We start from the raw sequence: 13,768 nt of genomic DNA, 5'->3' as shown, positions 1-13,768 counted from the left end.
CGTGACAGCTGACTAACACCCAGGTACCTATTTTACTGCTAGGTAACAGGGGCATAGGGTGAAAGAAACTCTGCCCATTGTTTCTCGCCGGCGCCTGGGATCGAACCCAGGCCCACAGGATCACAAGTCCAGCGTGCTGTCCGCTCGGCCGACCGGCTCCGACCGGGGGTGTTGTAGTTCTATTCTCTGTAGACAATGTAGAGTCTATTGTCTATCACAGACGAAGTACAAGATGAGGGCGGGGTGTTGACTTGGTACAGTAGCTTGGACTGTACCTGAATTTACCCGAGGGGCCTCGACGAGGACGGGAAGGCGGCGGCTTGTCAAAGGTCCCTCCCCCTTTTGCCCTGATGGTAGAGTGGGTTCTGGGAGGCCTGCGTCATTTTGGTGTAGAGATGCGCTTGGCTGGGATTGTTGGTGTTGTGGTGTGTGTTCCAGGTGGCTTGGGTAGTGGTCCAGGTGGCTTGGGTAGTGTTCCAGGTGGCTTGGGTAGTGTTCCAGGTGGCTTGGGTAGTGGTCTGAGACACGTGACGGCGTCCTCCCTGTCATTGTTCCAACACTGAAGGCAGCTTAGTTACTCGAGGATCATATTAGTGCAGGAAATGCCATCTTGAAGACGTGTTTCCTCCTTGTCCTATTACTCCTGCTCCATTCTGGCTTGTTTATTTTCCTCCTTACAGTTTTTTTCCTCTTTGTTCCCCGCTTAACATCGTCTGCTTCTCTTCCTCCGGTTCTTTTCCTGCTACCTTTATAGATAGTGTGTCTTCTAAGAAAGTTTTTCAGTCTTCATTTATGTGGTCCTTTTGGGCCATAGTGCGCTAGTACGTCACTCCTGGTTGTCTTATACGGTTGAGGGATAATACCTGTAGTAACTACTGTGATGTTACTGTGCCAATGACCTTGTTACAAAGGTGCTCATGACTTCGTTATTACGGTACCAGATAAATTATTAGTCAACATAATTATCCCTCACCATCACTTCCTCCTATCCCTCTTCAAGCCTTTACTACTTCTTCCCCCTACTTCATCTTTTATACTTCCTGGTTACCTATTTTATTTTATATACTCATATTTCCTGTTGTCTCCTATTCTGCCCACCTTCTTGCACTCCGCCTCCTGCCCCCGCCCCTCGCCCTGGAGGACTCTTGCTTTATTCTTCAAGAGACCCCCCTCCCCCCCCACAGGTGTGGGTCCCACAGTCAGTTCCTCACACCGGAACCTAGTCTGTGTTTGTGGGGTGGAGGAGGGGGGTGGGGTGCATAACCAAATATAGCGTCAGCAAGAAAAGTGACAGGATGGATTACGAGAACCTTCAAATCCAGGGATCCCATCACAATACAAATGCTATTCAAATCACGGGTCCTGTCCCGCCTTGAGCGCTGCTCGATACTCACTTTCCCTTCAGAGGAGGAGAGATTGCTGAAACAGGGCGAATACAGAGAACATAATGACACGACACACACAGACACGGCACACACAGACACGGCACACACAGACACGACACACACAGACACGACACACACAGACACGGCACACACAGACACGACACACACAGACACGGCACACACAGACACGACACACACAGACACGACACACACAGACACGGCACACACAGGCACGACACACACAGACACGACACACACAGACACGACACACACAGACACGACACACACAGACACGACACACACAGACACGGCACACACAGGCACGACACACACAGACACGACACACACAGACACGACACACACAGACACGACACACACAGACACGACACACACAGACACGACACACACAGACACGGCACACACAGACACGGCACACACAGACACGACACACACAGACACGACACACACAGACACGGCACACACAGACACGACACACACAGACACGACACACACAGACACGGCACACACAGACACGACACACACAGACACGACACACACAGACACGACACACACAGACACGACACACACAGACACGGCACACACAGGCACGACACACACAGACACGACACACACAGACACGACACACACAGACACGACACACACAGGCACGACACACACAGACACGGCACACACAGACACGACACACACAGACACGACACACACAGACACGATAAAGTTCCTAAAGTATTGGGATCGTCTCGAAGCTCTCAAAATGTACTCTCTGGAAAGGAAACGAGTGAGGTATCAAATAATATATACCTGGAAAATATTGAAGGGCCAGGTCCTATATTTACACAATAAAATGACCTACTAGAGTAAATGATATGGCAAGAAATGTTGAATTGACCCAGTGAAGAGTAGAGGTGCCATAGGCACAATCAGAGCACACTATGAACATCAGGGGTCCACGGTTGTTCAATATCCTCCCAGCAAGTACAAGAAATATTGCCGGAGCAAAAGTGAAAGTCTTCAAGTAAAAAAACGGGACACTTTCCTGCAAGATGTGGCGGACCAACCGCGCTATAGTGGATATGTGGGCCTGTGGGGTATTGGGATCGAACCTCCGTTTGGGAGCAAACTCCAACATGTGTGAAATATTCTTGGTATCTATATTTTAGTCTCCCCGAGAAGGTCTTCCTATAGAATTTTCCGAGCCACAGTGTAGCAGCCTGGTCCGTTGTCAGGTGCGACATGCCTATTATGGCTGTGGCCTCACTCTTACAAGAAAATGACGTCTCTCGATGACTTTCGGGAAATACAATAATATGTAAAGATCTTTTAAAATCATCCTACTGTATTTCTCTTTATATACACTTACACACTGTTGGCTTGTATGGAAATGTTTCGATGTGGTAGAATTTTTCTGCTGTCACCAGGTTACTCAATAGTCGTTTTTATCATTTCTTACTATTTGCTTTATATACAATGTCTCTCCTTATAATTACCTCAGTGTAAACATGCATTACACAGTGTGATCCCTTACCACTGACGTGTACAGTGTAACCATCTTACACCACCTCATAAGTGGGGATCCAATGGAAACCCTGTCTTGTATGAAGTCTTCCGGTACCTGCTTGATGGGGTTCTGGGAGTCCTACTCCCGAAGCCCGGGCTTAGGGAGTAGAAGAGCTCCCAGAACCCCATCAACCAGGTATCAATGAGTGGGTGGTGAGTTGTGATGTTATAATAAGAGAAATTATAAAATAATAATAATCTAGATATATTGTACAGTACACACGGGATCTGTGAGGAGATATATAATGCATGTACCCAAATCAATGCAGCCACCCTTGCGGGCGCGTCCTGCCAGTCTTGCCAATATCCTGGAGGCGGTAGCCCGCCTTTAAATAATCTCCAAGAAGCGGCCACCTTCGTAAATGTCCACCAGGAAGTTGTTGTCCTTTTTTAAAACCTCCAGGAAGCTGCCAGCCTTGTAAGTATTACCCCAGGAAGCTGCCAGCCTTGTAAGTATTACCCCAGGAAGCTGCCAGCCTTGTAAGTATTACCCCAGGAAGCTGCCAGCCTTGTAAGTATTACCCCAGGAAGCTGCCAGCCTTGTAAGTATTACCCCAGGAAGCTGCCAGCCTTGTAAGTATTACCCCCAGGAAGCTGCCAGCCTTGTAAGTATTACCCCAGGAAGCTGCCAGCCTTGTAAGTATTACCCCCAGGAAGCTGCCAGCCTTGTAAGTATTACCCCCAGGAAGCTGCCAGCCTTGTAAGTATTACCCCAGGAAGCTGCCAGCCTTGTAAGTATTACCCCCAGGAAGCTGCCAGCCTTGTAAGTATTACCGCAGGAAGCTGCCAGCCTTGTAAGTATTACCCCAGGAAGCTGCCAGCCTTGTAAGTATTACCGCAGGAAGCTGCCAGCCTTGTAAGTATTACCCCAGGAAGCTGCCAGCCTTGTAAGTATTACCCCAGGAAGCTGCCAGCCTTGTAAGTATTACCCCAGGAAGCTGCCAGCCTTGTAAGTATTACCCCAGGAAGCTGCCAGCCTTGTAAGTATTACCCCCAGGAAGCTGCCAGCCTTGTAAGTATTACCCCAGGAAGCTGCCAGCCTTGTAAGTATTACCCCAGGAAGCTGCCAGCCTTGTAAGTATTACCCCCAGGAAGCTGCCAGCCTTGTAAGTATTACCCCCAGGAAGCTGCCAGCCTTGTAAGTATTACCCCCAGGAAGCTGCCAGCCTTGTAAGTATTACCCCCAGGAAGCTGCCAGCCTTGTAAGTATTACCCCCAGGAAGCTGCCAGCCTTGTAAGTATTACCCCCAGGAAGCTGCCAGCCTTGTAAGTATTACCCCAGGAAGCTGCCAGCCTTGTAAGTATTACCCCAGGAAGCTGCCAGCCTTGTAAGTATTACCCCAGGAAGCTGCCAGCCTTGTAAGTATTACCCCAGGAAGCTGCCAGCCTTGTAAGTATTACCCCAGGAAGCTGCCAGCCTTGTAAGTATTACCGCAGGAAGCTGCCAGCCTTGTAAGTATTACCCCAGGAAGCTGCCAGCCTTGTAAGTATTACCCCAGGAAGCTGCCAGCCTTGTAAGTATTACCCCTAGGAAGCTGCCAGCCTTGTAAGTATTACCCCAGGAAGCTGCCAGCCTTGTAAGTATTACCCCAGGAAGCTGCCAGCCTTGTAAGTATTACCCCCAAGAAGCAACCATTCCCTGTGTGTTGTGGGGTTATCTTAAGGTTATCTTGAGATGATTTCGGGGCTTTAGTGTCCCCGCGACCTGGTCCTCGACCAGGCCTCCACCCCAGGAAGCAACCATTCCCTGTCTGGTGTGGGGTTATCTTGAGGTTATCTTGAGATGATTTCGGGGCTTTAGTGTCCCCGCGGTCCGGTCCTCGACCAGGCCTCCACCCCCAGGAAGCAGCCCGTGACAGCTGACTAACACCCAGGTACCTATTTTACTGCTAGATAACAGGGGCATGGGATGAAAGAAACTCTGCCCATTGTTTCTCGCCGGTGCCTGGGATCGAACCCGGGACCACAGGATCACAAGTCCAGCGTGCTGTCCGCTCGGCTGGCCGGCTCCCCTCCTCTGGGGAGGGGGTAGGAGGTCAGTGATCATGGTGAGGCCTCTCTTCTCTCCCAGAAACACCCAAGTAAAGCTGTCTGCCTCTGTAATAATCGCTACTTAATGCACATTTTCAGGATAAACCTGAGGAAGGAGTCTCGGCCATCCGCCTTTAAAACTTCTCGCATAAAGACGCCTCAGTCTTGAAAATTCTCATCGGAATGCAGAATGTCTTGAAATATTTTCTCAGAATATAGAATGTCTTGACAATTCTCCTCGGAATACATGTTATCCTGAAAATTCTCATTAAAATACATGTTATCTTGAAAATTCTCATCAAAATACATGTTATCTTGAAAATTCTCATCAAAATAGAGAATTCTCATCAATTTTGAAGGTATATTGAACAGAAGGAAAACTATGTGCCTTGATAATTGTGGGAGTTGTGGAATACGCAGCAGAAGGCAGGTTGCAGCTGCTATGGAGAGGCAGCAGCAGCAGCAGCAGCAGGGTGTGTGGTGGTGCAGGAGCAGCAGCAGCAGCAGCAGCAGCAGCAGCAGGAGCAGCAGCAGCAGCAGCAGCAGCAGCAGGAGCAGCAGCAGCAGCAGCAGCAGCAGCAGGAGCAGCAGCAGCAGCAGCAGCAGCAGCAGCAGCAGCAGCAGGGTGTGTGGTGGTGCAGGAGCCACCTTCCAGGAGGAGCTGGAGTAAACGTGACAGCTCTTACACCACCAAGGAGGGAGGCAGAAGAGCACGTCTTCATCATGACTTCCTACCCCCCTTTTCCCCCTTTGTTGGAGGGGGGCGGCTCCCCCCGCGCCCCCACACGCCCACCACCGCAGCCCCCCGCGCCCCCACCACCGCAGCCTGCCTCATAACCTGCACAATACATTTTAAAATGTTTGAAATAGAGTCCAAAATGGGGCAGTGTTATTGTGTCTAAAGTTCCTTCCCACATTTATGGCAGAGTTTGCTAAGACCGGTTGCTTCATCTGGGTCCTTCTGCGTCAGTGTCCTGGGTCCTCTTCCTGCGTCAGTGTCCTGGGTCGTCCTGCGTCAGTGTCCTGGGTCCTCTTCCTGCGTCAGTGTCCTGGGTCGTCCTGCGTCAGTGTCCTGGGTCCTCTTCCTGCGTCAGTGTCCTGGGTCGTCCTGCGTCAGTGTCCTGGGTCCTCTTCCTGCGTCAGTGTCCTGGGTCGTCCTGCGTCAGTGTCCTGGGTCCTCTTCCTGCGTCAGTGTCCTGGGTCGTCCTGCGTCAGTGTCCTGGGTCCTCTTCCTGCGTCAGTGTCCTGGGTCGTCCTGCGTCAGTGTCCTGGGTCCTCTTCCTGCGTCAGTGTCCTGGGTCGTCCTGCGTCAGTGTCCTGGGTCCTCTTCCTGCGTCAGTGTCCTGGGTCGTCCTGCGTCAGTGTCCTGGGTCCTCTTCCTGCGTCAGTGTCCTGGGTCGTCCTGCGTCAGTGTCCTGGGTCCTCTTCCTGCGTCAGTGTCCTGGGTCGTCCTCCGCCAAGACAAAGTTGGTGTTCCGACTGCGACTGCGACTAAGACATTCACTCGCCTTGTTTACATCTCGCCATTTCCTTCCTTTGCATAATTACCCTGTAACTGGCCGCTAATTGCTCCACGTTTGTCCCAGCATTTGTGTCTATAGGACTCTCACCCCCGCTCCTTGGGACGACCGTGTGAGGGGGTGGACACCCATTGTGTTTTTCTATGGATTTCTTTTATGATATTAACTAGAACAGTTTGAATGGTGATGTTAGTCAGATATTATACAGCTATGTTCTCATTTCTCACTCTTACCCTTCTCATTCTTGCCCTTCTCACTCTTACCCTTTCCTCGCCTCCCCTTCCTTCCTCCCTGCCCTCCACTCTGAAGGATGGTTCCTCATATGTTGAAGGTTATTAAAGCCTTACGTCTAATTGTCTGATCCATCTTATATTGTGGTGTAGGTAGTACACATGCTCTCTCTCTCTCTCTCTCTCTCTCTCTCTCTCTCTCTCTCTCTCTCTCTCTCTCTCTCTCTCTCTCTCTCTCTCTCTCTCTCTCTCTCTCTCTCTCTTTCTCTCTCTCTCTCTCTCTCTCTCTCTCCCTCTCTCTCTCTCTCTCCGTGCGTGTGTTCGCATGTGCATGCGTGCACCGCTAATTAAAAGATCAAAAATCTTTCAAACAAATTTGACCAAAATATAATTAAATTACCGAAAACGATAAAATTAATGTTCGACCTCATTCGCTTTAGTATGATACAAATGTGTGTGTGAGAGGCTGGCCAGACCTCTCTCCCTCACAGAGAGAGAGAGAGAGAGAGAGAGAGAGAGAGAGAGAGAGAGAGAGAGAGAGAGAGAGAGAGAGAGAGAGAGAGGGGGGGGGGGGAGGTGGGGGCGGATGGAGATTGTTGTGGAGATAAAGCACAAATTGCTGAGAACTTGTCAAAGAAGTTCACTAAAGGTGAGGAACCATTCATCTCCCGAGTGATTCACAGTTGTCATTGAGCGCCGCGGCCTACACTATGTAGTACTCGTGTACTACAGTTGCTTTCTTACAATGAGTAAGTCTGATTGTGTCTTGTGTAAGACACTGTGTAAGATTCTGATTGTGTCTTGTGTAAGACACTGTGTAAGATTCTGATTGTGTCTTGTGTAAGACACTGTGTAAGATTCTGATTGTGTCTTGTGTAAGACACTGTGTAAGATTCTGATTGTGTCTTGTGTAAGACACTCTGTAAGATTCTGATTGTGTCTTATGTAAGACACTCTGTAAGATTCTGATTGTGTCTTGTGTAAGACACTCTGTAAGATTCTGATTGTGTCTTGTGTAAGACACTGTGTAAGATTCTGATTGTGTCTTGTGTAAGACACTCTGTAAGATTCTGATTGTGTCTTGTGTAAGACACTGTGTAAGATTCTGATTGTGTCTTGTGTAAGACACTCTGTAAGATTCTGATTGTGTCTTGTCCTCTGTATTTCGTCTTAGATCGTCATTTTTATCCAAAGTGCCTGGAATTTATCGCTGTTAAACATCATGTTGTTTTCCCCTGTAGTTTTGCAATATCTACTAAAGAAGTAGTTTTCATGCTGATCTTTGTGGCATCTTCAAGAGATGACAGGAAGCTGACGTCTGAGATGAGAGTAAGAAATAGCAGTGGTGCAAGGACTCTGCCCTGAGGCACACAACATTTCACTGTGACTGACTTGATTTTATTCGTTATTCTTTGCATTCTGTTTGAAAGGAAATTGAATATATATATATATATATATATATATATATATATATATATATATATATATATATATATATATATATATATATATATTTTTTTTTTTAATTATTTAATTACTGCAGTGTTTGATGAACTGCTAATGACTGGTTCACAGAGCATGTAATTACCCAATTACAGTACTGTTAATTACTGAGCTGTAATATTAGTAGGGTAAATGGGTACAGATCAATGGAGAGGGAAACGATTTAATTGGCTTATTACAAAATTTTGAAAGTTAATGTAATGAGTGGTGATGGTTGGCCGGGGATTGTCAGACCTGTTGACCGCGCCGGTGGTTGATTTGACGGCCTGCGGGCCGCTCCAAGCAACAGCCTGGTGGACCAAACTCTCACAAGTCAAGAGAACTTGGAGTAGGGGAGTAGAAGAACTCCCAGAACCCCATCAACCAGGTAATCAACCAGATTCGATGACCATGGATGTTGATGAAGTTAAGGCTGGATGCCTATGAGTATGTGGATGAGTATGGATAGGTATGAGCCTGTGTGTGGATGAGTATGGATGAGGCGGGTGAGTGTGGTGGGACCTTGGCCACTGCCGCCAGCCGTCGGCACCAAAATCAATAGTGGCAGCTGGAGTCAGACGGACCCTGCCCCCAAATCCCTGGCACCCAGGAGGGCTGGTCCTAGCACCCAGGAGGGCTGGTCCTAGCCCCCAGGAGGGGCTGGTCCTAGCCCCCAGGAGGGGCTGGACCTAGCCCCCAGGAGGGGCTGGTCCTAGCACCCAGGAGGGCTGGTCCTAGCACCCCAGGAGGGCTGGTCCTAGCCCCCAGGAGGGCTGGTCCTAGCCCCCAGGAGGGGCTGGTCCTAGCACCCAGGAGGGCTGGTCCTAGCACCCCAGGAGGGCTGGTCCTAGCCCCCAGGAGGGCTGGTCCTAGCCCCCAGGAGGGGCTGGTCCTAGCACCCAGGAGGGCTGGTCCTAGCCCCCAGGAGGGCTGTATAACGTATACGATGCTAGGAGCAATAGTGTCCCAACACGTCATCTTATATATATATATATATATATATATATATATATATATATATATATATATATATATATATATATTTATATAATATTCCGTTCACTTCTCTATGGCTCATAGCTATATATGGTTCTATAGTCTCTTCGCTCTCTTTGAACAGGGCTACTTTTGTTTACTTTGTCAGTTTTCCCATAATAATCTTGTATGTCGTTATCATGTCCCGGCTGTTGCCTCTATACTGAAGAACACCCGTGTTCACTGCCTCTCACATTGCAGCTGTGTGTACTCACCTAGTTGTACTTAAGCAGAAGGGATAGCGCAGGGTTGAGCTTAAGCTCATGGGCTTCACCTTTTCAGCTGTCCATCATCTGTTTATACAATGACGATCGAGCCTTTTCTGATCGTATCTTCACTTTACAATTGATTCTGAGGAAAGTGAGTGTCCAGTTAGGTGTATACCATTAACCCCCTCCCTCCCCCTTCCCCCCCCACCCCCCTTGGTCATGTGTTATATGTGCATATTTACCTGGAGTATGTGTAGCTAGGTGAGTATGTGTACTTACTAGGTATGTAGCCTATTTCTCCGTATATCTACACTGTTTATGGTAGTATTGACCTATGTGTGGGATTACTGTGTGCTCTGAGGTTACAAACTGGGGCAGATTGCGGCCGAATGACGCTGGTAAATGATAGGTTTTAGAGCCTATAGGCCTATGCTGCGTGTGGGTCTCAGTGGCTGAGTAATAATGTGTATTTTTTCTTCCTCTCCAGGACCCACTTGGAGTATCACGGCTGTGTCAATGGCGTCCATAAGAGGTAAGTTGATCCGTGTGTGTGTGTGTGTAATTGCCTAAGTGTAGTTACAGGATGAGAGCTACGCTCGTGGTGTCCCGTCTTTCCAGCACTGTGTGTGTGTGTGTGTGTGTGTGTGTGTGTGTGTGTGTGTGTGTGTGTGTGTGTGTGTGTGTGTGTGTGTGTGTGTGTGTTTACTAGTTGTTTACTAGTTGTGTTTTGCGGGGGTTGAGCTTTGCTCTTTCGGCCCGCCTCTCAACTGTCAATCAACTGTTTACTAACTACTTTTTTTTTCCCCACACCACACACACACACACACCCCAGGAAGCAGCCCGTGACAGCTGACTAACTCCCAGGTACCTATTTACTGCTAGGTAACAGGGGCACTTAGGGTGAAAGAAACTTTGCCCATTTGTTTCTGCCTCGTGCGGGAATCGAACCCGCGCCACAGAATTACGAGTCCTGCGCGCTATCCACCAGGCTACGAGGCCCGTATGTGTGTGTGTGTGTGTGTGTGTGTGTGTGTGTGTGTGTGTGTGTGTGTGTGTGTGTGTGTGTGTGTCTTTCTAACCAATTTATTTTTCCTCTATTATGTTTACTACATATATTTCTCTAACACACGCACGCACACACACAAAACCACACGCACAACCACTGACACAGACACTACCACAGTGTAAGCAGCTGGGCGTGCAGCACCACCACAAGGGTGGATGCTGGGGCCCGTCCAGTAGCCGTGTCCGTCAACCACCTGACAGACAAGGCAAGTGGCTCTTACATTCAGTGTCAGCAGATGAAACAGATATCATTATAACTATCAAGACAGAGCGTCTCCGATATCTTTACCCCACTGGTTGCCAGTCTGCTCAACCAGGCTGACGATAACGAGGCGTGATAGCGTGTCTGCGACAGGTAAAGAGGCGTGTCCCAATCTTCAGAGTGACTCCACAGGTCAGGACGGGATCGGGACCCACCTGTGGCTCTTCCTCCATCCTACCTACCACGACCCCTCATCCCTCCTAGCCCCCTCCTGCTCCCTCACCTTCTCTCCCTCTCTCCCTCACACCTGCCGGGGAAGAGGGTTAGGAAATGTAGATGTTTATCTCTCAGAATGTTTGGTAATATGTTTATTGTTTGTGATGTGTTTATATGTATGTATTAACACGTTGTACTGAACGGGGTGAGAATAGCTTGAGCTACCTCATCCCTTTGTGTGTATTTTACCTCAATAAACTTTTTTCAATTTCAATTGAGGAAGAGGGAGGCGGGCCATTGTTGTGGTGATCAGCTGGGGGAAATTTACTCCTGGTGATGAGGTATGCTAATCAGTCTAGAGAATTGTTAAATAAACACTGTTAGCGCCTTTATGAGTTGAACCGAGAGCTGTGAGGCACCAATACTCGCCCGTTAACGCAACAATAAAGTGAACGCTTCAATACACAAATCACTACAATCACCTTCTGTGGTTGATTGTTCAATAAATCCCTGAACTATATGTTTAACACATTTCTAACCCTGCCCATGGAGGGCAGAAGAAAATGTATATAGACTTGAGATTGATTCACAATCGACTTCAGAATGATTCACAATCGACTTGAGAATGGTCCAGGACGGAGCGAAACGTCGTCGTCCCTTCACCTTCTAGTGTGTGGTCTGCTCAACATACTTCAGCCACGTTATTGTGACTCATCGCCTGCAAAATGTATATATGCTGGTTAGCATTGTAAATGTCTGGCCACGTCTGTGGTCGAAAATAATAATAATAATAATAAAAAAAACTGTCAAGTGACTGACATGAGTCGGGCTAACATCAGCACCCCGCGGTAACGCACCAATAAACATCATCAACGCATGAACAGTGTTGACGCACCAGTAGACAACATCACACAGCACCAATAAGGTCCTGTGCTGCGTGGTTATCGTCCAGAGGTTATCACTTTTATTGACACTTGTCCATGATAACCGCACGCTCGCGAGTCACTCTCAGAGTCCTGGGGCCAGATTCACGAAAGCACTTACGCAAGCACTTACGAACGTGTACATCTTTTCTCAATCTTTGGCGGCTTTGTTTACAATTATTAAACAGTTAATGAGCTCCGAAACACCAGGAGGCTGTTTATAACAATAACAACAGTTGATTGGCAAGTTTTCATGCTTGCAAATTGATTAATAAAAGTAAACAAAGCCGTCAGAGATTGAGGAAAGATGTACACGTTCGTAAGTGCTTGCGTAACTGGTTCGTGAATCTGGTCCTAGGCCGAGAGTACAATGGTATTGGTCGGGTTATCTTGGCTCAGTGCTCCATCTACGGTAGAAGTGATAACTGGTTGATTGAGCAACCATTGAGTGGTATATGTACCCCTAACAATAGTTGTTTACCTGAAGGGGGAGCTCACGAAGCCTTCGTCTCCTCCCTGTGAACGCCGACCCTACGAGAAGCAAAGTTTTGGAGACATTAGTACTAAGTTTAACTATCACCTACTAGATATCTTCAGTAAATACCTCCACTGATACAGTCAGTTATTACAAGTAAGTAATTATTCTCGTAAATACCGGTATATCTTGGTATTTTCACGTTCATTTTTTTGTCCGAACCGCCCTCTGCAATACATAATATTTCCTAGTACTGTGAAAGCATTGAAAAATAAACATAAAAATAATAAACAAGTCTACCCGTAAATATGTGAAAGAAAATGGTGATGTACCATTTGGATTCGTTTTCTTTGTTGTTCAGTTGGGTAACTTTGATATTGACTGAACATTACTAAATTTGTCGTATGATTTGTTCAGTACTTGTATTGTTATGACAACACTGAGGATAATTAAGATTAGGGCTATTATGATGCTGGTTTTAATGATTATGAAATGAACATCAGTACTATTAATGATATCGAGGAACTTACTACAATACCGTAGTGGTTGAATGAAGTTGAAGAGACCCAATACACGTGTAAGTGTGTTATTAAACCGAATTTTTAAATAAATCTACAATATTTACCAGGGGGAATTTTATCCCCTCTTCAGTAATGAGTGCCACGAAAATGGAGCAGTGCCACGGATCCAGAGCCTCCCAGAAATGGTCTTTGATTTTTAATGCCATCTAGGGAGTGGAGTAAGCTGTAATTTAATCCTTCGCGAGTTCGAAGTCCACACTCACGATCCCTCTTCCCCACACCTACACCACCTCCCCCTTCCCCCCGCCCCGCTCTCTCACCCATTCCCCCCCACACACGCACCACCCTCCACTCCCCCCCCACACACAGACCGCCCTCCACTCCCCCCCCCCCCCCACACACACACACACCACCCTCCACTCCCCCCCCCCCCTCCACACACACACCACCCTCCACTCTCCCCCACACCCACTGAGCCAGGTGTAGCCTGGCAGGGGTGTCGTTCCCACACTAACCATCCGGGGCGACCTTGGACCACAGGCGCGGCTGGATTTGGGTTACCGGAGCCGCTTGGGCAGACTTTCCTCCCTATTATTTATTAATATTAATTACATCTCGCCCGGAGGAGAAGAGATAAGACCTCAGATAACACCTCTACTTTATTTTGCCCATGTTAGGAGGTACAGTTTAGGTTGTTTCAAGCGTAGGTTAGACTTATATATGCATGAGTTTGGGTGGATAGGAGTTGCCTCGTAAGGGCCAATAGGCCTTCTGCAGTTGCCTTTGTTCTTATGTTCTTATGGATATACATAGCTGCCTCGTATAGTCCTATGGTCCTGCAGTTTTTTATTCTCGTATTATGTTGTTGACGAGACTCCATCAATACCTTGGTGGCATCT

At 47.9% G+C, this 13,768-nt stretch overlaps 1 protein-coding gene across 4 annotated transcripts in view; it reads left to right on the top strand.

Annotated features, from left to right (window-relative positions):
• Positions 1-13,768, top strand: part of siz (Brefeldin-resistant Arf-GEF family protein schizo) — a 423,991-nt gene that overhangs the window by 153,154 nt on the left and 257,069 nt on the right. For all 4 annotated transcript variants that reach the window (XM_069314959.1, XM_045727743.2, XM_045727742.2 and 1 more), the window contains one exon: positions 9,955-9,999. In XM_069314959.1, coding sequence (XP_069171060.1) covers positions 9,955-9,999 — 45 coding nt within the window. The remainder of the gene's footprint in view (positions 1-9,954; positions 10,000-13,768) is intronic.

The sequence above is a fragment of the Procambarus clarkii genome, chromosome 80 (genome assembly GCF_040958095.1).
Source record: "Procambarus clarkii isolate CNS0578487 chromosome 80, FALCON_Pclarkii_2.0, whole genome shotgun sequence".
Lineage (NCBI taxonomy): Eukaryota > Metazoa > Arthropoda > Malacostraca > Decapoda > Cambaridae > Procambarus > Procambarus clarkii.
This window is presented reverse-complemented; position numbering and strand designations above follow the sequence as displayed.